An 18473-nucleotide genomic window follows, 5' to 3' on the forward strand; every position below is an offset into this window, starting at 1 on the left:
CTTATAGAAATAATACATTGGAAGTCTGTCATTTTGATTTGAATAATTGAAATTGGCGAAGGACAACTTTTCAAATTTAAGTAAAAGTAGAAACCGTATTCACCTCAGTTTCATAAAAACAATTTTATTGAGGAAGAAAAGTAACATGCATTAAATTAAAAGTTGTTCATGAGTGTGTTTAAGCAATAAAGTAAGAATATTTATGACCTCTCTACCCCTGAATGTTAGTAGCCCAAATCAGTAAGTCTAAGCTAGATCTACAGATCTGTATACACAAGGTTTTCACATAGTGATTAACAGGGATAAACATAAAAGTTTCCATTAGTAATTCATAATAAATTCATAAAAAATGCATGGTTATGCTGACAATTAGTCCAATGAAAATAAAATCCACAATAGAAACAATATAAGGTCACTTCTCAGTATATCACAGACATTTTTGCAGAATCCACAACAAAGACTACCACTTAAGGCAACCATTTTGTGCTGTATGAAAGAGACTAAGAAATACCCAGCTTCCAGTGTGCAAGGGCTCACAGTGGCTTTAAATATCTTCCAAAGGAAAGTGTGAACAGTTCTGATGGCAGCAAAGCACCATTTCTAAATACAGATGGTTTTACTGGCTCCTCTATGAAAGGTGCTTCGTGTAGAGCGAGGCGATGTTCACGTGGGGCACCCGTCATCTGTCACATTCAGACAAGTTTGCACTGAAACCACCTTGGTAGTGTTGCGGACTTGTAGGCATGAATCAAAAGCATGTCGAAAAGTCTGCACAATTTCATTGACTGTCAAAGGCTCAACAAGTTTCTGATGATTTTGGTTTATGTACATAATTATGGTAAGGTGCTCCTCCATCCACCACCCCAGGTGATCTATTATACTGTCTCTTTAAAAAAACAGGACAGTTGTTTTTTTTGCACATACTGCAAAGTATGATAATAACACCACTGAAAGGCTAAGAATATAAAACAGAAGGTCCCATTTACAAGGTTCACATGCTGACCTCCTGCTGGTTGCTCTCTAAAAACTCAGGTGAACAGACTCAACCTTGATCTGACTCTGTGCAATGAGAAGCATGTAAAAATGTAAACGAGTTATATCGTTTTGCCCAAATCTCAGATTACAGAAATGTATTTTACCCTCACCCTGGTCAATGAGGACAAACATCTATTGTATGCCCTGATGAATTATTACATAATCTTTCAAAATCAGTCCAGGCAATTTTTTTAAAAGAGTGCAGGTTGCCTTTCTACTTTCATCACCAATGTTACACGTGTCCAGTACATGACAATTCCAGATGGTTCAACAGCACTCATGGCTCGGTAAAGGGAACGAGCAGGTTTCAAGAGAATAACGAACACGATTTAATATCAAACTAAAACTGAAACTCTTTACACTTTAAGATGAAAATATAACGTGATGATGCCCAAAAATGGTAATAATAGTAGTCTGTGGGAACTGTGAACACTACAATATATCACTAGTCAGTCATAAGGTTATGGCTGTATGAAATGCACCGAAATAAATGCCTTTGTCGGCGAGCAGAAATGCATGACACTTCATGGCACCTGGACACGGCACAGAAATAGCTGAGGAATGGTCTGGTGGAATGTTCTGTTCTATACCACTTACAACACAGTGAAATAATACACTTGGTTGTCATGGTGACTTTAAAAAAATGAAACAATTAATGGGTAAATTACACTAGCAACCTTTAATTATCTTGTCCTCCTTTCCATTCATCCCCAAAAATATTTAAATGACTCTGCTTCCAGAGAAAGACTGTCCTCCAATAAACATATTACCTTCTCTTTTCTGGTACACCATCCTGATTTAGTAAGTTATCCCTCTTATCAGCGCTCTCCCTTTTCTGCCCTATCCCATCTTTATTTCAGCTACAATCCAGTCATCTCTTTATATCCGTCACCATAACAACCACAAATGTTCTGACAGATTTTCTGGAACTGCAGTGAGAGGTGAAGCCTCAGAGGGAGCGAGTGAGAGCGAGAGAGAGAAAAGAGAGGGAGACAGCCACCCACCCACCCAAAAATCTTGCACCAATAAATGTACACTATGTTCCCAGATCATGTGAGATGCTTGATTTCCAATACAACCTTGCAATCCTCGCTTGAGTCGTACATTAATTTACGTGTGCTTTGCAACATTGCTGGCCCTGCGGTTCAGATTGCGCTGAAGAAGTTATGAGGCTGGCTCTGCCATTGTGAACAAACTGGTCTGTACAGGTTAATATACTGCTCCTATAAGATTATTATTGATTGTAAAAATTTCATTTCAGTGATCATGTTCCGACTAGCTCGTAGCCAGTCAAAAATATGATATAACAAATAGCAGTAACATCAGTCAAATAACTTGTGTTAAGGTGACGTCTTCTTCCCCACTCAAGTGCCGGTGCTGTAACTACTTTAGTGTACTGTGCTGAATATTAGTGATCCAAAATTACGAGGAGGAACTTGTGGTACAGCAGCCGTTTCGCTGTTGTGCAGTGATGTGGGCTGAACTGTGGTTATGTCCAGAGCCCTACAGGAGCCATGCCTTCTTTCGTGCCAAGTGGGGGCAGCAGGTTTTCCTCACACAGGAACTTCAGGGGGAAGTGGACCACCAGCCCTCGGACGGCCTTCAGCTCCTCCTTGGCCTGCTCAGGGTCTGTGTCGTAGAGGCGTGTCATGCTGGAGTACTCCTTCAGGTCTCGCATGTTGTGGACAATGTTTTGGGGCAGGCATTTGAAGACCTGGAGGCCAAAGAACAGACGAGCCAATGAGGACAAAGGAGAGGCAAGGAAAATGGAAACTGCATGTTTCTATTGTGAGGATTAAAAAGGTATAAATGTTGTAATGATAATGATACACCCTTGCTTCACCTTGTCATAAATAGTGGCGTTCAGTTTAGCAGCTTCATTCCAGACCAAGAAGAAGAAATCATCACTGATTGGATCATCGATATTGATACTGGGGTCTGAAGCAGCTCCAACAAGAACCCTGGTACAACAGGGAAATTAAATAATAGTCAAAAGTTCAGCAAACAAAGTGAATTCAAACAACAGAAAGCATCTGTCAGAATAAAAATAAAACTGTAATGAAACTATTTCTGCTTGTAAAACCAAAAATATACAGTAAATTTAATGGTTTTATAGTTGCTGCCTGGTAGCTGACACCCCTATGCAACAATACATAGAAAACTCACTCTCTGTTTTTCTTAACAAGCAGCTGGGTTACACACTGTATCAAGTCCAGTGGTAGAAATTGTTTAGGGCCATTAACAGTGTCACCTCAGTAGTAACGTGTTTTGTCCTGACCTGAAACACTCTTTGCGTAGAGCCAGCGCGAGCGGTCCTGCCTGGTATTCTTCTCCTCCCATGACGGATGGGACCCGCTCTTCATCTTCCACAAACACTGCCAATTCACTATCTCGGTTGCCCAGCATGCTGCGGTCATTGATGTTGGCTGATCCTGGAATACAAGCGTGGAGTACAAACATTTACAATCTGTCCTTTCAAAGGCACGATTCTTGTCAAACCAGAAGCCGATGAGATTGGCTATATTTAGAATGACTGCTGATTTTTTTAAGTTCAGACCTGTGTAATAAGTATAAGTATTAAGAAATAGATTTGAAATGAAATGTTACAGGCTTAAACAATATATCATACGATGTCGGATTATTTGTGAATTAAGTGCAAAAAAGTACAGAAAAAGCTTACAAAACTTAAGGTTTGTAGTAGAAGTTCAACCGGGGCAAACACAACACAGCTTTAAGTCAAATGAAATAAGTTTCACAATTTAATATTCGGTGAATCCCTCAAAATAAAAGCCATCCATGTTTCGCCAGCTGGATACCTTTAATGTGTAGGAGCAGCACCAGGAAATGATCGGTTTGCATTACCAGTAATTTAAAAAAGAAAAGTTCCAATGAGGTGTTAAAAGAGAGAGGTGTTGATATCAAGTATGTGTAAACACAAATTTAAACTAGAGCAGAAATGATGGACTCCACCACTAAGAATAAAAACAACTATAAAGTGAGAGGAAAAAACATAATCTGCATCAGAATATGGTTTGATTTCACAACAATTTTAAGAATCATATGTTGAGGGTTTTGAAACAATTCAATGAATGCCAGAATCTCAAAGTGCTTTCGTTCACCCTACTTAAATATGAAATGTCAACCACCTAGTTTTATATTTTCAGAATATCTGTTTAAATATTTTCTATTTACCACAGTGAAGGGTGCAATGAACCTGGAGCTACAGTGTATTGATTCAGTTATCCTGTAGTTTCATAGATACATTGAAAGCCACAAATATTTTTTTTTAAAACCCAATTCTGTTCAAAACATTTCAGCTGATGCCATTAATCTGTATCGCATGTCTGATATTCACGAATGGAGATTTCTGATTAGCTCTTTTGTCATGGACCTCAGTGTTGACTCAAATTCAGCATGCTCATCTGTTTTTGAATGAGTTTGCCGCCAGTGACTCACCAATGATATAGCGGCGGTCATCAGCAATGAGGGCCTTGCTGTGAACGTAGATGAGCTCGGTGACAAGTGACTGGGAGAGCTGGGAGTGCGTTCTCAGGCCGCAGAGTGTGATGTACTCCGTCCACTGGTCCTTCACTGCAGGGCAGGTCAGAATAACATTAGACACTAAAGATAATACAACAATACTCTGAAGATATATTAAGAAGCTCACATAAACACATGAACTCTTAAAATGAATGTGAAAAGAGGTTCAGTATGAAAATTGAGACAGGTGGGTGGATACCTAGTAACAGAAGCTTCAGTTTAAAGGAGCAACAGAAGGAGAAAGAAAAACACACATTAGAGTGGAAACAGATGGTAGTTTGTGATGCAAGGTGGATTTTTGAAGTGAAACAAACCAAATAAGTGACAGAAAACTCACATTCCCCAAGTCTCGAGAGGATGGAGTGCTCTCCTCGGCACATGGTCCTAGGATATTGAAAATGTATTAGATTATGTAATTTACACAATACAGGATAATAACATAATAATACATGATACAAAAATAATAAACTAATAACATCTGGGTAAACGGAATGTCTTCAGTGAGAAAATTCAGCTCATAAAACTCTGATGGAGGAACACAAAAAGTGAAAACTTAATACAGCAGTGCTGGCTTCAATAACAAGCAAAGTAGTCCCATAATGTAGCAACACTTAATGCAGCTTTAATTTGATAAGACACTCATAATCTTATGTACTTTTATCAAAAAATCTACAGAAACAATTATTTCTAACCTCTGCCATACTCAACAGTCAAATAAAGGAATACTGTCTCAATTCAATCTGAGCAAACTCGCAACTTTTGCATTTAGTACATAAATATATGGCTTTATCAGGTCCATATTAGCTACATACTGTATACTGAACACACAGAATCAACATATAAAACAATCTATGAAAATGTCGCAATAAAATGAAACCAGTGATCCAAATCCTGTTAGTAACAACCATGAGTAGTGACAGAGCTAGTGAAAATTCATATCAGCTATACCTCTGCGTGATTGGAAACACACCTTTGAGCCAGATGAAAGCTCGAGGCTGTGTTTTCCTGTGGTTGTCGTACGTTCTAGTGCTTGTTCTGCTCTGTGGGCTGAGTGCAGAATGATAATGGGAGGAAAAAGCTCTCACCTGTAAGTGAAGTGCAGAATAGCTTGGATGGCATTTCCACCACCTGCAGTAATGTCTCCCTCGAATCCAGGAAGAAGAGGCACCACCACAAACACTCTGTACTTCTTCTGCTCTCTGTAAAAACACTCATGTCAACATTGTACACCATCTACAAGTGTATTATTCAAACATTAATACATACAGATTATACCACTCACTTGTATTTCTTTTTTATGATTTCTTTCACATTAAAATGTTTGTTATGCATCACACCCAACCAACATGTCACTGATCTTCGCTATTTTGTTTAACACACATTCATCCACCTTGAGCACTGATTTCATGAAATGCTTTGAAACTCTAGGTTCAAGAATGTGTGGATATAAAATGAATGCAGCGCCACATAAATCTGGCATGTACACTCAAAACAGACCTGAACGCACGCAGGATCCGATTCACGATCGCATCACCAATCCCATTATGGACGGTTTTCCCGTCGGCACAGCTGATGAAGAACTGGTTCTGAGGGCAGAGGGAAGGCAGATGGAGGCTCAGTATGGGGTGAGGACCGAAGCGGGTAGGTAGCTGGCAAGGAAGGACGCAAACTACGAGTGCATTCGGACTCATGAAACCTAATTAGACACACCTTGGCCACAGAATCCCTCGGTGATGAGAAACAAATGTTTCGGATAGTTTGTACGATAAAGAAGCATCACATGCAGAAACATAAAGGGGAGGCTGACTTCAAAAGTTGATCACTGACTAGCACAAATATAACAAATGCTATGTTTCTTTCAAACGTATATATATATATATATTTGTATACAAATCGAAACCCATTCACATGCGATACTATTTAAACTATTTGAGAATACAATGACATTTTTTTGATTGTATCACTGCTAACACAAGAAAGAACCAATGAGCCCAACACACAGTAAGCGGAAACAATTCAGAAGGAATGTTGACATGCAAAACAAAACATTTCAGTTTGTGCTATGAGGTGTACTTTTGTCCATAAAGTACTAGTAGGTGTTGCTGTATTACCTCAATGTAGATGTAGTGCTCGCTGTTCTCAATAGTGTGGATGTAGGCATTAAGGATCGAGTTCTCACAGGTTCCAGTTGACCAGCGATCAGCAGAGCGCAACACCTGAGAAAAAAAGACTCTGTCATTGGATACACAGTAGCATTGTTTATGATATATTTTTCAAAGGTGCCATTTTGCCTTTCGTGTTTTTCCCAACAATATGAACCCTACTATCATACAATGACACCTCTGCTTTTGTCCTACACGTCACATCTACTTGCACTTCCAACATTTATTTCAACACAACTTAACAGGATGCTTATTTTGGTGAACGTAGATAGTATGTAAAAAAAGGGAGCACACCTGTTGCAGTTTAACACAGAATGTGACCACCGATGCAATGAAACCTGAATGCAGCAGCAACAAAACCTGATAGGAAGGCTAGCGCGACATAATGGGCAGCGACGGCTACAGTTACAGGCCACTGCCCTCATTAGAAAAAGAAAATACACACACCAAAAGCAAAAGCTATTGTCAACCAACACTCTGTCTGAACAATCTGAAGCCATAGCATATGATGTTGATTACATAATCTTTTTAAATGTACTAGTTAATATGTCAGGGCTGTGTTTATCATTTGGTTTTTGGATTATTCTGCTCTCTATTGCACAAAAACAGATCAGTGCATATCATATGTAGCATCTTTAGCATAATTTCCAAATTAAATTAAGAGTGACTCTTCCAGTTGTGCTGCTAATGCTGCTGTCTCTCATAATCTGGACCAGAGCTCCCATGAAGCCCGTTGCAAATAAGATGCTTCCACTCTCTGTCTTGGCAGTTATCTCTGGCTTTACTGAACAGGATAAATATGTTGGAATTAATTTAGTTTGACAGGCTTTAGTTGTGTTCCACCATCTGCCACGGCGAAAAACACTAAATACTGAATAGCTGCATAAAAAAAGGCAAGTACAGTGCCTCTTTGTTGTAGTGTAAAGATATCCTTCTGATTTCCTGTTAGATCTGACCTGGTGGGACACAATGTAAAACACAGAGTAGAAGTGAGTACTTTTGGCAATAGTTTTGTTAGCTCAATTCAAGTCATTTCAGTATTTTTTTTCTATTATACCGTAGAGATGACCAAAAATATGGTTTATCTTATAAATGCAAAAATATTAAACTTTTCTGTGCCCTCTATGATTATGTGACTGTGAATTCATTTATTTTCGCACAAATAGGAGAGCAAGGTTTTCAACCCTGATGTCCAGATGAAATCCCTCATTTAAAAAAAAAAATCCCATTGAAGATATGTGTATTTTGTGTTTCCCAAATGGACATTGGGCACTATCTCCTGTAGTTTTCTATGTTGCCCCAGAATCAGGGTTGATTTTCTATGCAGTGCATTCTGCTTCTTTCCAGGCTCTAGGGTGAAGCCAATCTCTGGTGCTCTCTTCAATCCTGGGTGGGCTTGTTTACAACTAGCTACTGTTCTGCAGCAGATATGCCATTCACGGTGAATAGTAGGAAAGGTTGATTTATTGAACGTCAAATAGGAACAGCCTTTGTTTAGGAGATGAATGCTGAAAAGCCCCACCTTACTTAGACAACTGAACCTGCCAGTGTTGTGAGTTCCATGCATGAGAAGGAATAAAAATGCAGTGTGTCTTTTTTGCATTGCAACATACCAACCCTTATCTGTTGAGATATGCACCTTGATGCAAGAATTTTACTCTCTTGTTTACGGGGCAAAATCTGAAGTCACATAGCATGCAAACGTCCATCATTTAGCCTTTTCTTTTTTCCTAATGTAATCTATCCTACTCAACCTTTTTGCACAAGTGTTGCACAGATACTGACTTCATCTGCCAACTGTGTGGGTGTCTGGGTGTGTGTGAATAAATACCTGCACTTTGGCTTTCTTGGACCCGGGCACGGTGAATGACAGTGAGTCAGCGACAGAGTGGGACTTGGGAAGAAGGTAAGGGTAGAAGTCGTCCTTGTACTTGTTTTTGAAGATCTGGAGACGACAAGACAAACAAATATATTTAATTTGAATTAAGTTTATTCTATTAGTTACTATATAAGTTATATACAGCAGAACAGCTTACATATTCCAAGTGGGACAAGACAACAAAAGTCTCACATTATTTTGGCCCTTTTTGATGACTTTAAATGAGTATACTCCATGATTTTACTTTTTTTAAACCTCCAAATAACTCCTTTGGATATTTGCAGCAAAAGATGTGGAAAAGCTACTTTAAGCTATCTGTAGGCTCCTCTGTGAAACTGATTCCAGAATAGCACTAATGTCCCAGGATGTTTCCAAAATCACACTGACGTGTAGATATTCATGTCAAAAAGATAAAACGCAGCTCTCTTTCGTGTCTGACCTTGGTGAAGTTCCAGCGCTGGATGAAGTGGCGCGCTACATCCCTGGCAGCTCTGCCATGAATAGCTGCAGACAGATCACGCCACGGCATCCGAGGAACTTGGGCACGATCAATGTTATCTGAAAAAACATAAAAAGCAGTCGTTTCATCTCCCTGCCCAGACACTCTCAGCATGTTTGCATGTGATACTGGAGGAGATTTAGATAATGCACCTTCAAACGGTCTGTCCAGTTGGACCCAGTCTTTCCTGATAAAGTTGCTGTAGTCTTTGCCAAGCCACAGTTTCGTGTTAACAGTCAGGTCATCCGGGTCCTGCTCTGCTTGCTTATCTGGTTCAGATGGTTTTGGGACATCAGCCACACCATTACCCTGTTTAACAGAGACATCCATTAGGGTCTGCACAGGGTGTGACATACTGAGGGCACAGTGATTCATGACCTGAACATATATGTGCTCAATCAGTGCCAACTAACAAGCTAAAAAGATCACATTCTTACATCAATTTCTTCCTTCGTCTCATCCTCGGTTAAGCTGCCGGTCGTCTCCCTCAAACCCAGGTCAGTGAGCCGGTACTGGCTGTCATCCCACCTCCCAAAGGCCAGGTCAATCCCCCCCACAAAGGCCACTGTTTGGTCGATGGCCACCATCTTTTCATGGTGAGCCCACAGGAAGACCACAGATGACACGTGGTCAGGATGTCGCATTACCTGACGGATCACAGGGGGCAGAGTTGACATTAAAATGTGAGATGAGGTCGTTTAATTGTGTAGCTGCTCTCTGTATATCAAATTATGCAGCACGGCGACAGACCTTGATGTTTGGGTGCATATTCATTAGAGTCCTCTTGCTGTGTTCACTATTGATGCCTAGTGCGAGCTCCACTTCTTTGAACAGCAGGACACACACTTTGACTCCCTGTTCCTAAAGAAAAAGGTTCAAAGACAGGCGATGCCATCTAATCAATTGAAAATCATTTAAATCCTCAAAAAGAGAAGAACTAGACAGAGACGGTCCCTACTGCTTTGCGTTTGAGTATCTCGTCCAGCCGCCAGTAGTTATCGATTGCTGGTCTCTTTAGGAAAATTTCAGGGCTGAGCCTGAGAGAAAAAAACCAACTCTATTTGTATATCATCTGCATTAGTAATAGTGTCAAAGGTTACATGGAAATTTTTGTTCAGCAAATCAGAAAATACAGATTCTTTTTTTATTTATTAACCTTACCACCAATCTGTGATAAAAATTTCCTCCTTGGCTTGTTCGAGAGCGTCAGCCAGGTCCGCAAAGTAGCCACTTCCATTCACGTACCTTCAAACAGTATCAATAAATGGCAAAAGTTAAATGAAGGCTAACACAAAAAGCTACAGCAGTTATTGTAAGTATCAGACAGACTACACAACTGACCATTTAGTGAGAGTGTTCTCCCGAGGTGGAGCGAAGCCCTCGAAGCGTTGCACTTTGAGAAAATCGCAGGTTTCTGCCAGCCGGTTGATTTCATGACTCCACCAGTGAGTTTGCCTGTAGCTGTTGCACTTGATGATCAGACTCCTGCAAAAACAAACAGGCCATAGATGTGTCACAAACACAACAGAATACACAATTCTCAGAGCATATGTAAACACAAAGCTGACCTACCGAGCGAAGTTCTCAATGCAGACTCCATGTTTGGTGTCCGTGTAAGCCCGGCCCACTTTCACTTTGAACTCCGGGTCGAACAGCAGCACAAAGTTAATGTTGCCATTGTCTCGGTCCAAGTACATCAGGAAGGAGTCTTTCACCACCAGCCAGCGGCGGGACCAGCGGAAACAGAACTGATGATGACCGATGCAGTTCAGGCCTTGGATACGATGACCCCCCGACCTCTTGAAGATTGGTCCCTCCCTGAGAAAGTTTACATATGGCCTGATGAACCTCTGTCATGCAGGGAGTCATCTCTCCACTTGCACACCCATACACAACCAGATGGCCTCAAGTGTTTTGCTTACAAGCCTTTGGGTCCGAGATCAGTGACGAAGGAGAGCGCACCAACAGAGAGGAAATCCAACTGGAAAAAAAAGACAGAGACAATGTAACCATAATACAAGACATCCACTTTGTATCTATACAGGTGTGTCTTTGTCTTCAGGTGTTTACCATGCTGTGGTCGTTCCTACAGAATGTGTTCTCCAGCAGACCATTCAGGTACTCCTCAAGGTATTTCTGCATCAGAAAAACAGACACTTAAAATAGCTGCCAAGTTTGAAAATGACAGGGTGTCACCACCCTAAACATATACAATATGTCCTTGTAATATTAAGAGAATATCTGATATTTGGCTCATCAGTATGTAACCAAATAAACGAATGCATTAATCAGCCATAAAAAGGGAAAAAAAAACAAATTGTTTCTTTTTTTTCTCCCATTATATGAAGTTCATTCAAAATCTTCTCGTTTAAATAAAATATTTTGTACAAAATCTTTTCACTGAATGTATTGTACACAGTATATCTGTATCTGATTGGCTTATTTGATACCATTTTGCTGGAGGTTCTTCTGGTCCGTTCAGTGCCATGCAGGCTGGGCATTTCCTCCAACATAGTTCTCAGCTGCTGCCTCTCCTTTGCAAATCTTTGAGAGAAATTTGCATATTCAAAATATTCAGCGCTCCAGCGATCCCATAATAAAAACTCAAACCAATCCCTCACTCATATTTCAAGCTGCACATGTCTGGGAGTGAGAGGTTGATTTGCATGATTGAGATAAACAGACTGTGTACACCGACCTTCCCAGAGGCAGCAAGTGAAGCATCATCTTGTGCTTGTAAAGGTCTCGATGCAGCTCCTGGAAGTGCTTGTACTTCCTCTTCACTGTCCAGTGGAACGGTCCATGTGTTAGCCGCACCGTGTATAGGGTTCCAACATTGACCTGGAGGGGTGTTATTTAAATGATCAACATAACTTTCAAACGGAAAACATAAAAAACATTAAAAAAAAAAAAAAGCAACTCACAGAAAAGCATTTACTGATTTTGTTTTTAAATATTCACTTACTTAATTTTTGACTGTATCACACAAATTTCTTATCTCACTGAGAGTCAAATATTCCAATTTAAATAGAGCTTTTTATTCACATCTTGTCATCTCATCTAACACCAATAGCTACTTCTTTATCTTAAGAGGAGGATGTCAATTACAGCTGTCCTTTGTCAACCTGCAGTGCAGTAGATGAAAGCTGAACCAGGAAGTAATTTAGACAATATGGATAATGTATAGACTTGTTTAAAACCCAACCACAAAAAAAACAATTTTAAGTTTCCAATTCAGCTCAGAGTCATGTCTTTGGACTGTGGGAAGTAAATCATAGCCTGAGAATACTAAGACATTGTAAGAATATACAAAAAATGCCATGCAAATATATCACAGTTGATACAAATACTAATGTGTTTTAAGTGATTTGCTTTGTACAGAATAAAACAAATGGCACTTCTCTGGTTCGATACCAGAGAAGTGCCATCATCTTGAGCTTTTTAATATAAATAACTATGTGGAAATTTAAGTGTGTGCATGTGTGTCATAGTCATTGAGTGGTCTCCTGACCACTAAAATGTTTTGTAGGATTAGGCTACTGAGGCTCCACACTATACTCATCTGTTACACTCTGACTAAAGTTAATCAGTTAATTTGAACTGTTAAAGTTCAAACATCCCAGTAGCAGGTCAACCAGGACACAACAAAGTGACAGTAGATTGTTTGGACGTGAAATAGTGAGCAGTAAAGTGTAATGTGTAGTTTTATTACTGAAATTGCTCTGATATGATATGATTTTATTATGGCAAAGTACAGTCAAGTTTAACTTCAGCCAAGCTGTAAAATAACTGCGATCAGATGTGAAAGGGTGATCAGGATCATAGGATCTATGTGTGTTTTGACATGATTCTTATGGAGACTAATTAGGAATAAAGGTATGTGCTTTCAGACTCATATGAAGCTCTCTACAAATATATTACAACTCTAAAAGAAAAACTGTAAATGATTTTCCATAAATACTAAGATCATTTTACAGATGTACCTTTGAGCGAGTGGTGTATTTCTCTGTGTTGTCCACTCTGCATGTAATAGGAGTACCAGGGATCAAGTAAGGTACACCTGCTTCTTTTATTTCAGGAAGATGATGCACCACAAGGAAAGGACGGCCGTCTGTGATTTAGAAGATTGGGACATTTTAATGAAAGTTTTCTGACAGAGTCAGGAGGTCTTCTCTATTCCTTTTTTTTTTTTTCCTTACCACTGGTCGACATGAGGCCATCTATCTCATCTGGACTCAGATTGTAGAGGTCGTGCGAGAAACGCCTTCTGCCCAGGTTTTGGGCAGCTGAGCTCTCAGCCAGTGGCTCGATCACATCCTCTGGACTGGCCATCGTGCTGTTGATGTAAGTGCCGGCTGCCCTGGTGCAAAGACAAAAGAAAACAGTCATGAGTTTTTGCATAATCTCAGTGTTAAGCATAAATAACGTGCTTCACGCTGGCACGCATGAGAAAACTAAATACTGAGAGCAGTCCCTACAGACCACAGCAGATTAAGAATTTAAAGTCACAGTATTTGGTATTTGATGATGTGACTTCAAAACAGCCGCATTTTTTAAAGTAGCAACAGCTGCTGTAACAGTTTCACTGGTTATCTTCTGTAGCAGCATCAACAGCAACACAAAAAGAATAAGCAGTTTTTAAGCCGTCAGAACCACAAACCACTGTAGCCACAAAACATGCAACACAATTGGTTGATGTTGTTAAAAGTCTGTGGAGGTACTGAAATAATCTGAAAGTGACAACAGGAAGTGAATCTCATCATTGAGGAGGGTGACATGATCCTGATAACACAACAGGAAGGACTAAAGTACAACTCAGTATGACACCATTCAAGATGAAGTACCGCGATCAAAATGCCAAAAACACAGAGCCTTCATGCGCCGCAGATGTCTTGTGGCATCTATATGTTGATCAAGTCATCGATAGTGCGACACACAAGACGTTCAGGACGCAGCTACCATTGAGAAAAACAGGGTGTGTCTGAAACCTTTTCTATGGTGTGTGTGTGTGTGTGTGTGTGTGTGTGGGCAGATGGTCTTTGAATGGCTGATTGTTACCTGGGAAACAAGGGAACAGAGAGGGAGGGAGAGGGTGCGTATGTGAGTGTGAGTGAAACAGAGAGAGTTTTAAATGTAGATGAGGATGAAGCATAAGGACCACAAATATATCTTAAACATTTTGGGAAATGTGATTGAATAAGAACAAGAGAAACTGAACAGGATCCTGATTCATAAAAAAAAAAATGTTAAAGGCAGGAGGGATACTGAACAATGGGTGGGAAGATTATCTGTACTGTACAAACTAAAGTCTACTGACAGTATCAGAAGACTTGGAGAATGACAATAAGAATAAAATCATTTCATAAATGATTGCAGTATTGATATTTCCTGTTATAGCACTCAGTGGTGACCACAGATGCCACAAGTTTCCTTTAAGCTCGTTACAGACGTAGTTCAACTTAACACAGCCAGCACTGAGTCAAAAAACATCTGCATATTTGAGCAGTTTATTTATTGTCTCAAATAAACCTTTTAAACATAACACCCATGGGTTTGTTACAGTCAAAATACTGGATTTTGGGGTAATAATCTATGAAGTAAAGGCTCTGTTATCAATTCACTTTGGAACATGGTCCCGACACACTTTACAAACACAAAGAACAACCACATTAAAACATCGATGTCGCGGAAATACTAAAACAAAGGAGGTGCAAACCAGCCCACTTTGTTTATGCACTGTACAACTGCAGTTGATATAATGATGCTGATATCGCAGTTATTTCCCTCATAACATATCATATTTTTTAATTACATCTTTGTTGTATTTATAAGAATTATTAGGGACGTTCACAACAATCTGGTGGTGAACTTAATTCCCATTAGGATTGATCTTCACCACCTGCTTCCCAAGGAACAACAGGAGACATTTTAATCACAGCAAAAGTCTATGCAAAAGACTGATTGTAATTAATTTCAGCTACTCCTGCACATTTTCCATACTTCTATGTTGTCATTAACACTTAGAAACCGAGATCCTTTGAAGCCATTGAGCCATGTAAATTAAACTTAGACTTAATTATTGCAACCGACCAAGGAATATTGATATTTTCCGTTTACCCTTCAAGATAGAGAAAACTAGTGACGACCTAACAAGATCATCTTTCTGTTGGGGAGAAACTTTGTCTACATTATCTACTCAGGTTACCTCTGTATTCATATACTTCCCTGTACTGACTCAGGGTGCTCTGCAGCTTCAGCCAGATTGACCAACAGGGGACGGCATTACTGCAAGCCAAGCTGCATTTTACACACTAAGCAGTTTTGTGGAGTTTTTAATCTCACAAAAGCACCAACACAGGATCAGTGCTGCCAACAGAAGTGGCTAACAAGGTCATGAGAGACTTAAAGCTCCTGTAGCCTACTATAAATTAGATTTGGAGATTTATGACCTCGGTGACTCCTGGTTGTCGTATCAAAAAGTGACAACAGGCTGAAACAAAGGGAATGCAGATGAAGACTCTTGCAAAGACAAGGCCAGTGATCAAGCAACACACAGACGGTGCCGGTTTTCATTGTGATATTGTCTAATATTTCTACAAACAAAACATACCATCAGAATAATTAAAAAGTTGTCACCCAATCACATTTAAAACAATCCACATAAGACATTTAAAGAGCAACTTTCTTGTTTTTACTGCTGACCTCTAGTGAACCACCTCTCATGTCCTGCAAAGATGATACACACGCTTACATCATAACTGGGCATCATAACTGGGTGTGGCAACAAGAAGTAGAGCAACTCTGACAAAGCCAGACTAACCTTTAAGAGTGAGGCCATTCAACTTCTTTTCAAAGAAAGCTACTGTTGCATAGAGGATTAAGTTGGCATGCGCCCTCAGTTTCATAACTTATTTTTCATTTTTGTAAAGCTACCATGATAAGACATATCTTGTATCTGAGTCATTAAATGATCCGAGGCATTTAAATTTCTGTTTTAAGTTTATATTATGATCGAAATTACAGAATAATAATAATAATCACCATCTTCATTTATATAGCACTTTTTTAAACTTAAATGATAAAGTTCACACAAAAAGAAGCCATTAAAACAAAACAAACTAGAAAATTTAACAAGCTTTTGAATCCAGTAACACAATAAGTAAAGCAATGACCATGTAAACTACCCATGAAACAATTAAAACAATTACATTATAATATAAAATAAAATGCGCGAAGTAGCCCTCAAACGAGAATTAAAAATGGATCACAAAAAATCCGCTAAAATGTCATTAAGCCAAGGAAATTACACATGAAGCATTTCTGCATCTGCCCATAGTGGCAGCATGCAATAGGTGAAAAAGGTGACTTTTGATAAATTGATCTGCCCTAAACAAATACGTATTCCATCCAATAGGAGAAAGTTTGTGTTTTGCATATTTTTGTATGATTAACTTCTTTAAGAAACATATGGAACACACTGAGCCAAATAAATGTCAGCAGACTCTGAATGGTTCAACTCATTGATAGAATTGATCATGAATACCCTCGTGACTAAAAATAACACCGCTGACTCAACTCGTGTCTGCTGTGATACACGTCGAGATTTCCGCAAATTAGCAGTGTCGCGATTTTTTTTTTTTTTTTTTCTTAACTGGTTTCACCACGTTTTTAATCCAACAAAGAGTCAGACAGTGTAAAACACAATCTTCCGGGAAAAAACAGCATTTGTGGCTACGATTTGAGAGAGGGAGGGGGGTTGACAGTTTGGATGCGTGCTCCTGACCCATGATTAAGTTTTCTTATCTGAATCTGTAAGAGACACTTCTATCACACGACAGAAGCACTTTGCTGTAAAGTCTATTTAACAATCCGGACAACGCAGGCTGAGCAGGTTAAAAAAAAAATTAAAAAAATGCTGAGGGTTAAGTTTTGACGTATCCACCCATCCCCTGGGTTTTTTTTTTTTTTTTGGTTTTTTTTTGTTTTTTTCCGACAACGCCGCATTCCTCACCCAAACTGTACCTCAGTCCACAAAACTGCGCCGAAAAAGTCACCTGGCGAAAGCCATGACGGCGTTTACATCTCACACCGACAGGATCTGGGTATTTGTTTGCCACGGTGCTGTGAAATCTGCAGCTGGATCCATTCCTCACACGACACCACTGCGACAACTCAAAGCAGAGTGAAATGTGCGTCCAGACTTAGGCCTTAAAAAAACAAAAACAAAAAACCGTACTTACTTTCAGCTCAGCTCCTGGCACGAAGCGACAGCTAGTCCACAAGCAGGAGAAAGAAGAAACTATTCATTCAGGCTTCAAGTCATGTTTCATCCGATTCCAGCCAGTGTTTCGGGCGATAGTTCATTTGTATTCTCCGGAGGTGATGTACTCTTTTAGTCCCTCCCATTGGCTTGTCCAGTGGGACAATGTGAGGGAAAATGTGGAAATGTTTCTGCAGCTGGGTCACGAGAGAGTTAAAACGGGGATGTACTTTGTTGTTGTTTTTTTCCTCAAATTAATGACAATTCGTTACTTCGTGTCAAGCCGTTTCTCATATGTGCAGCTGTAGAGAGGAGATCAGTACTTTGTTCATAAAACTGAGTGAGAGGAGACAAATCATGGACGCTGACAGGACATGTTCAGACTGGGCGCCAGAGAGGAAACACCCCCCCCCCCCCCCCCCCATACACACACACACACACACACACACACACACACACACACACACAGGAATGTAGATAGGACAGGGAGGACAGGGGCGGTAGAGTCTGAATCTAACGTGGTGGTTATTTGTCTGTATGACGTAATTTACGTAAAATGTCACGACACTTCCGGTTAGAAGTTTCAAAATGAAAGTTATTAAGGAAAATACAGGATTGCACAACTGTCTAAACATCAAATTAAATTCTGATATATTTCTTAGAAATCTTTTTGTATTTCTGAAGCAAACCGTATTAACTTTCTCAACCGTCTTTCATAAAAATTAAAAAATAAACCACTCTTTTAGCTTGAAGTAAACTCTGACAAACCGGAAGTGTCAAATTGAACTTTACTGTTTTGAAAACGAAACCAGGGACTACAGATTAGGTTACCTCACATTAAACGATTATATATATATATATACATATATATATATATTCATACTACCAGTATGTACAGATATGAGCTCTGCTGCTCTGTCTGTCTCAAGCATGTGAGGATGTCACATGCAAACTGAGCTCATCTGGGTAGTGATTTGCATGTCACAAAATCACTGAAAGTACAAAACATGTCCAACCACACCCTTGTCAGGAATACCTTTGCCACAGTTAGAGACAGCTCCTGCTGAACTGAAATTACTACAAAGAAAACAGGAAGCT

The 18473-nt window shown here is 39.6% G+C and overlaps 1 protein-coding gene across 5 annotated transcripts; it reads right to left on the reverse strand.

Moving 5' to 3' along the window:
• Nucleotides 1-104: 104 nt before the first annotated feature.
• pld2 (phospholipase D2) lies at nucleotides 105-17696 on the reverse strand. Of its 5 annotated transcripts, none has more exons than XM_069146637.1 (24): nucleotides 17356-17696; nucleotides 13315-13475; nucleotides 13099-13226; nucleotides 11814-11956; nucleotides 11566-11659; nucleotides 11186-11251; nucleotides 11038-11096; nucleotides 10688-10933; nucleotides 10457-10600; nucleotides 10277-10360; nucleotides 10074-10152; nucleotides 9866-9976; nucleotides 9553-9762; nucleotides 9268-9424; nucleotides 9056-9174; nucleotides 8569-8682; nucleotides 6687-6791; nucleotides 6073-6161; nucleotides 5661-5774; nucleotides 4913-4959; nucleotides 4492-4626; nucleotides 3314-3467; nucleotides 2879-2996; nucleotides 105-2749 (listed from the first exon to the last, which is right to left on the reverse strand). In XM_069146637.1, the coding sequence occupies exons 2-24, from the start codon at nucleotides 13445-13447 to the stop codon at nucleotides 2525-2527; spliced, it is 2874 nt and encodes a 957-aa protein (XP_069002738.1). In that variant the 5' UTR covers nucleotides 13448-13475; nucleotides 17356-17696; the 3' UTR covers nucleotides 105-2524. The 5 variants fall into 5 exon arrangements, with proteins under 5 accessions (XP_069002738.1, XP_069002737.1, XP_069002740.1 ...); XM_069146636.1 differs by lacking the exon at nucleotides 17356-17696 and adding an exon at nucleotides 17170-17338; XM_069146639.1 differs by lacking the exon at nucleotides 17356-17696 and adding an exon at nucleotides 17138-17338 and having other exon boundaries at nucleotides 13315-13470.
• Between the last annotated feature and the right edge of the window lie 777 nt (nucleotides 17697-18473).

Source organism: Embiotoca jacksoni, unplaced genomic scaffold, assembly GCF_022577435.1.
Source record: "Embiotoca jacksoni isolate LCO1_2020_lvr unplaced genomic scaffold, fEmbJac1.0.p SCAF_13, whole genome shotgun sequence".
Taxonomy (NCBI): domain Eukaryota; kingdom Metazoa; phylum Chordata; class Actinopteri; family Embiotocidae; genus Embiotoca; species Embiotoca jacksoni.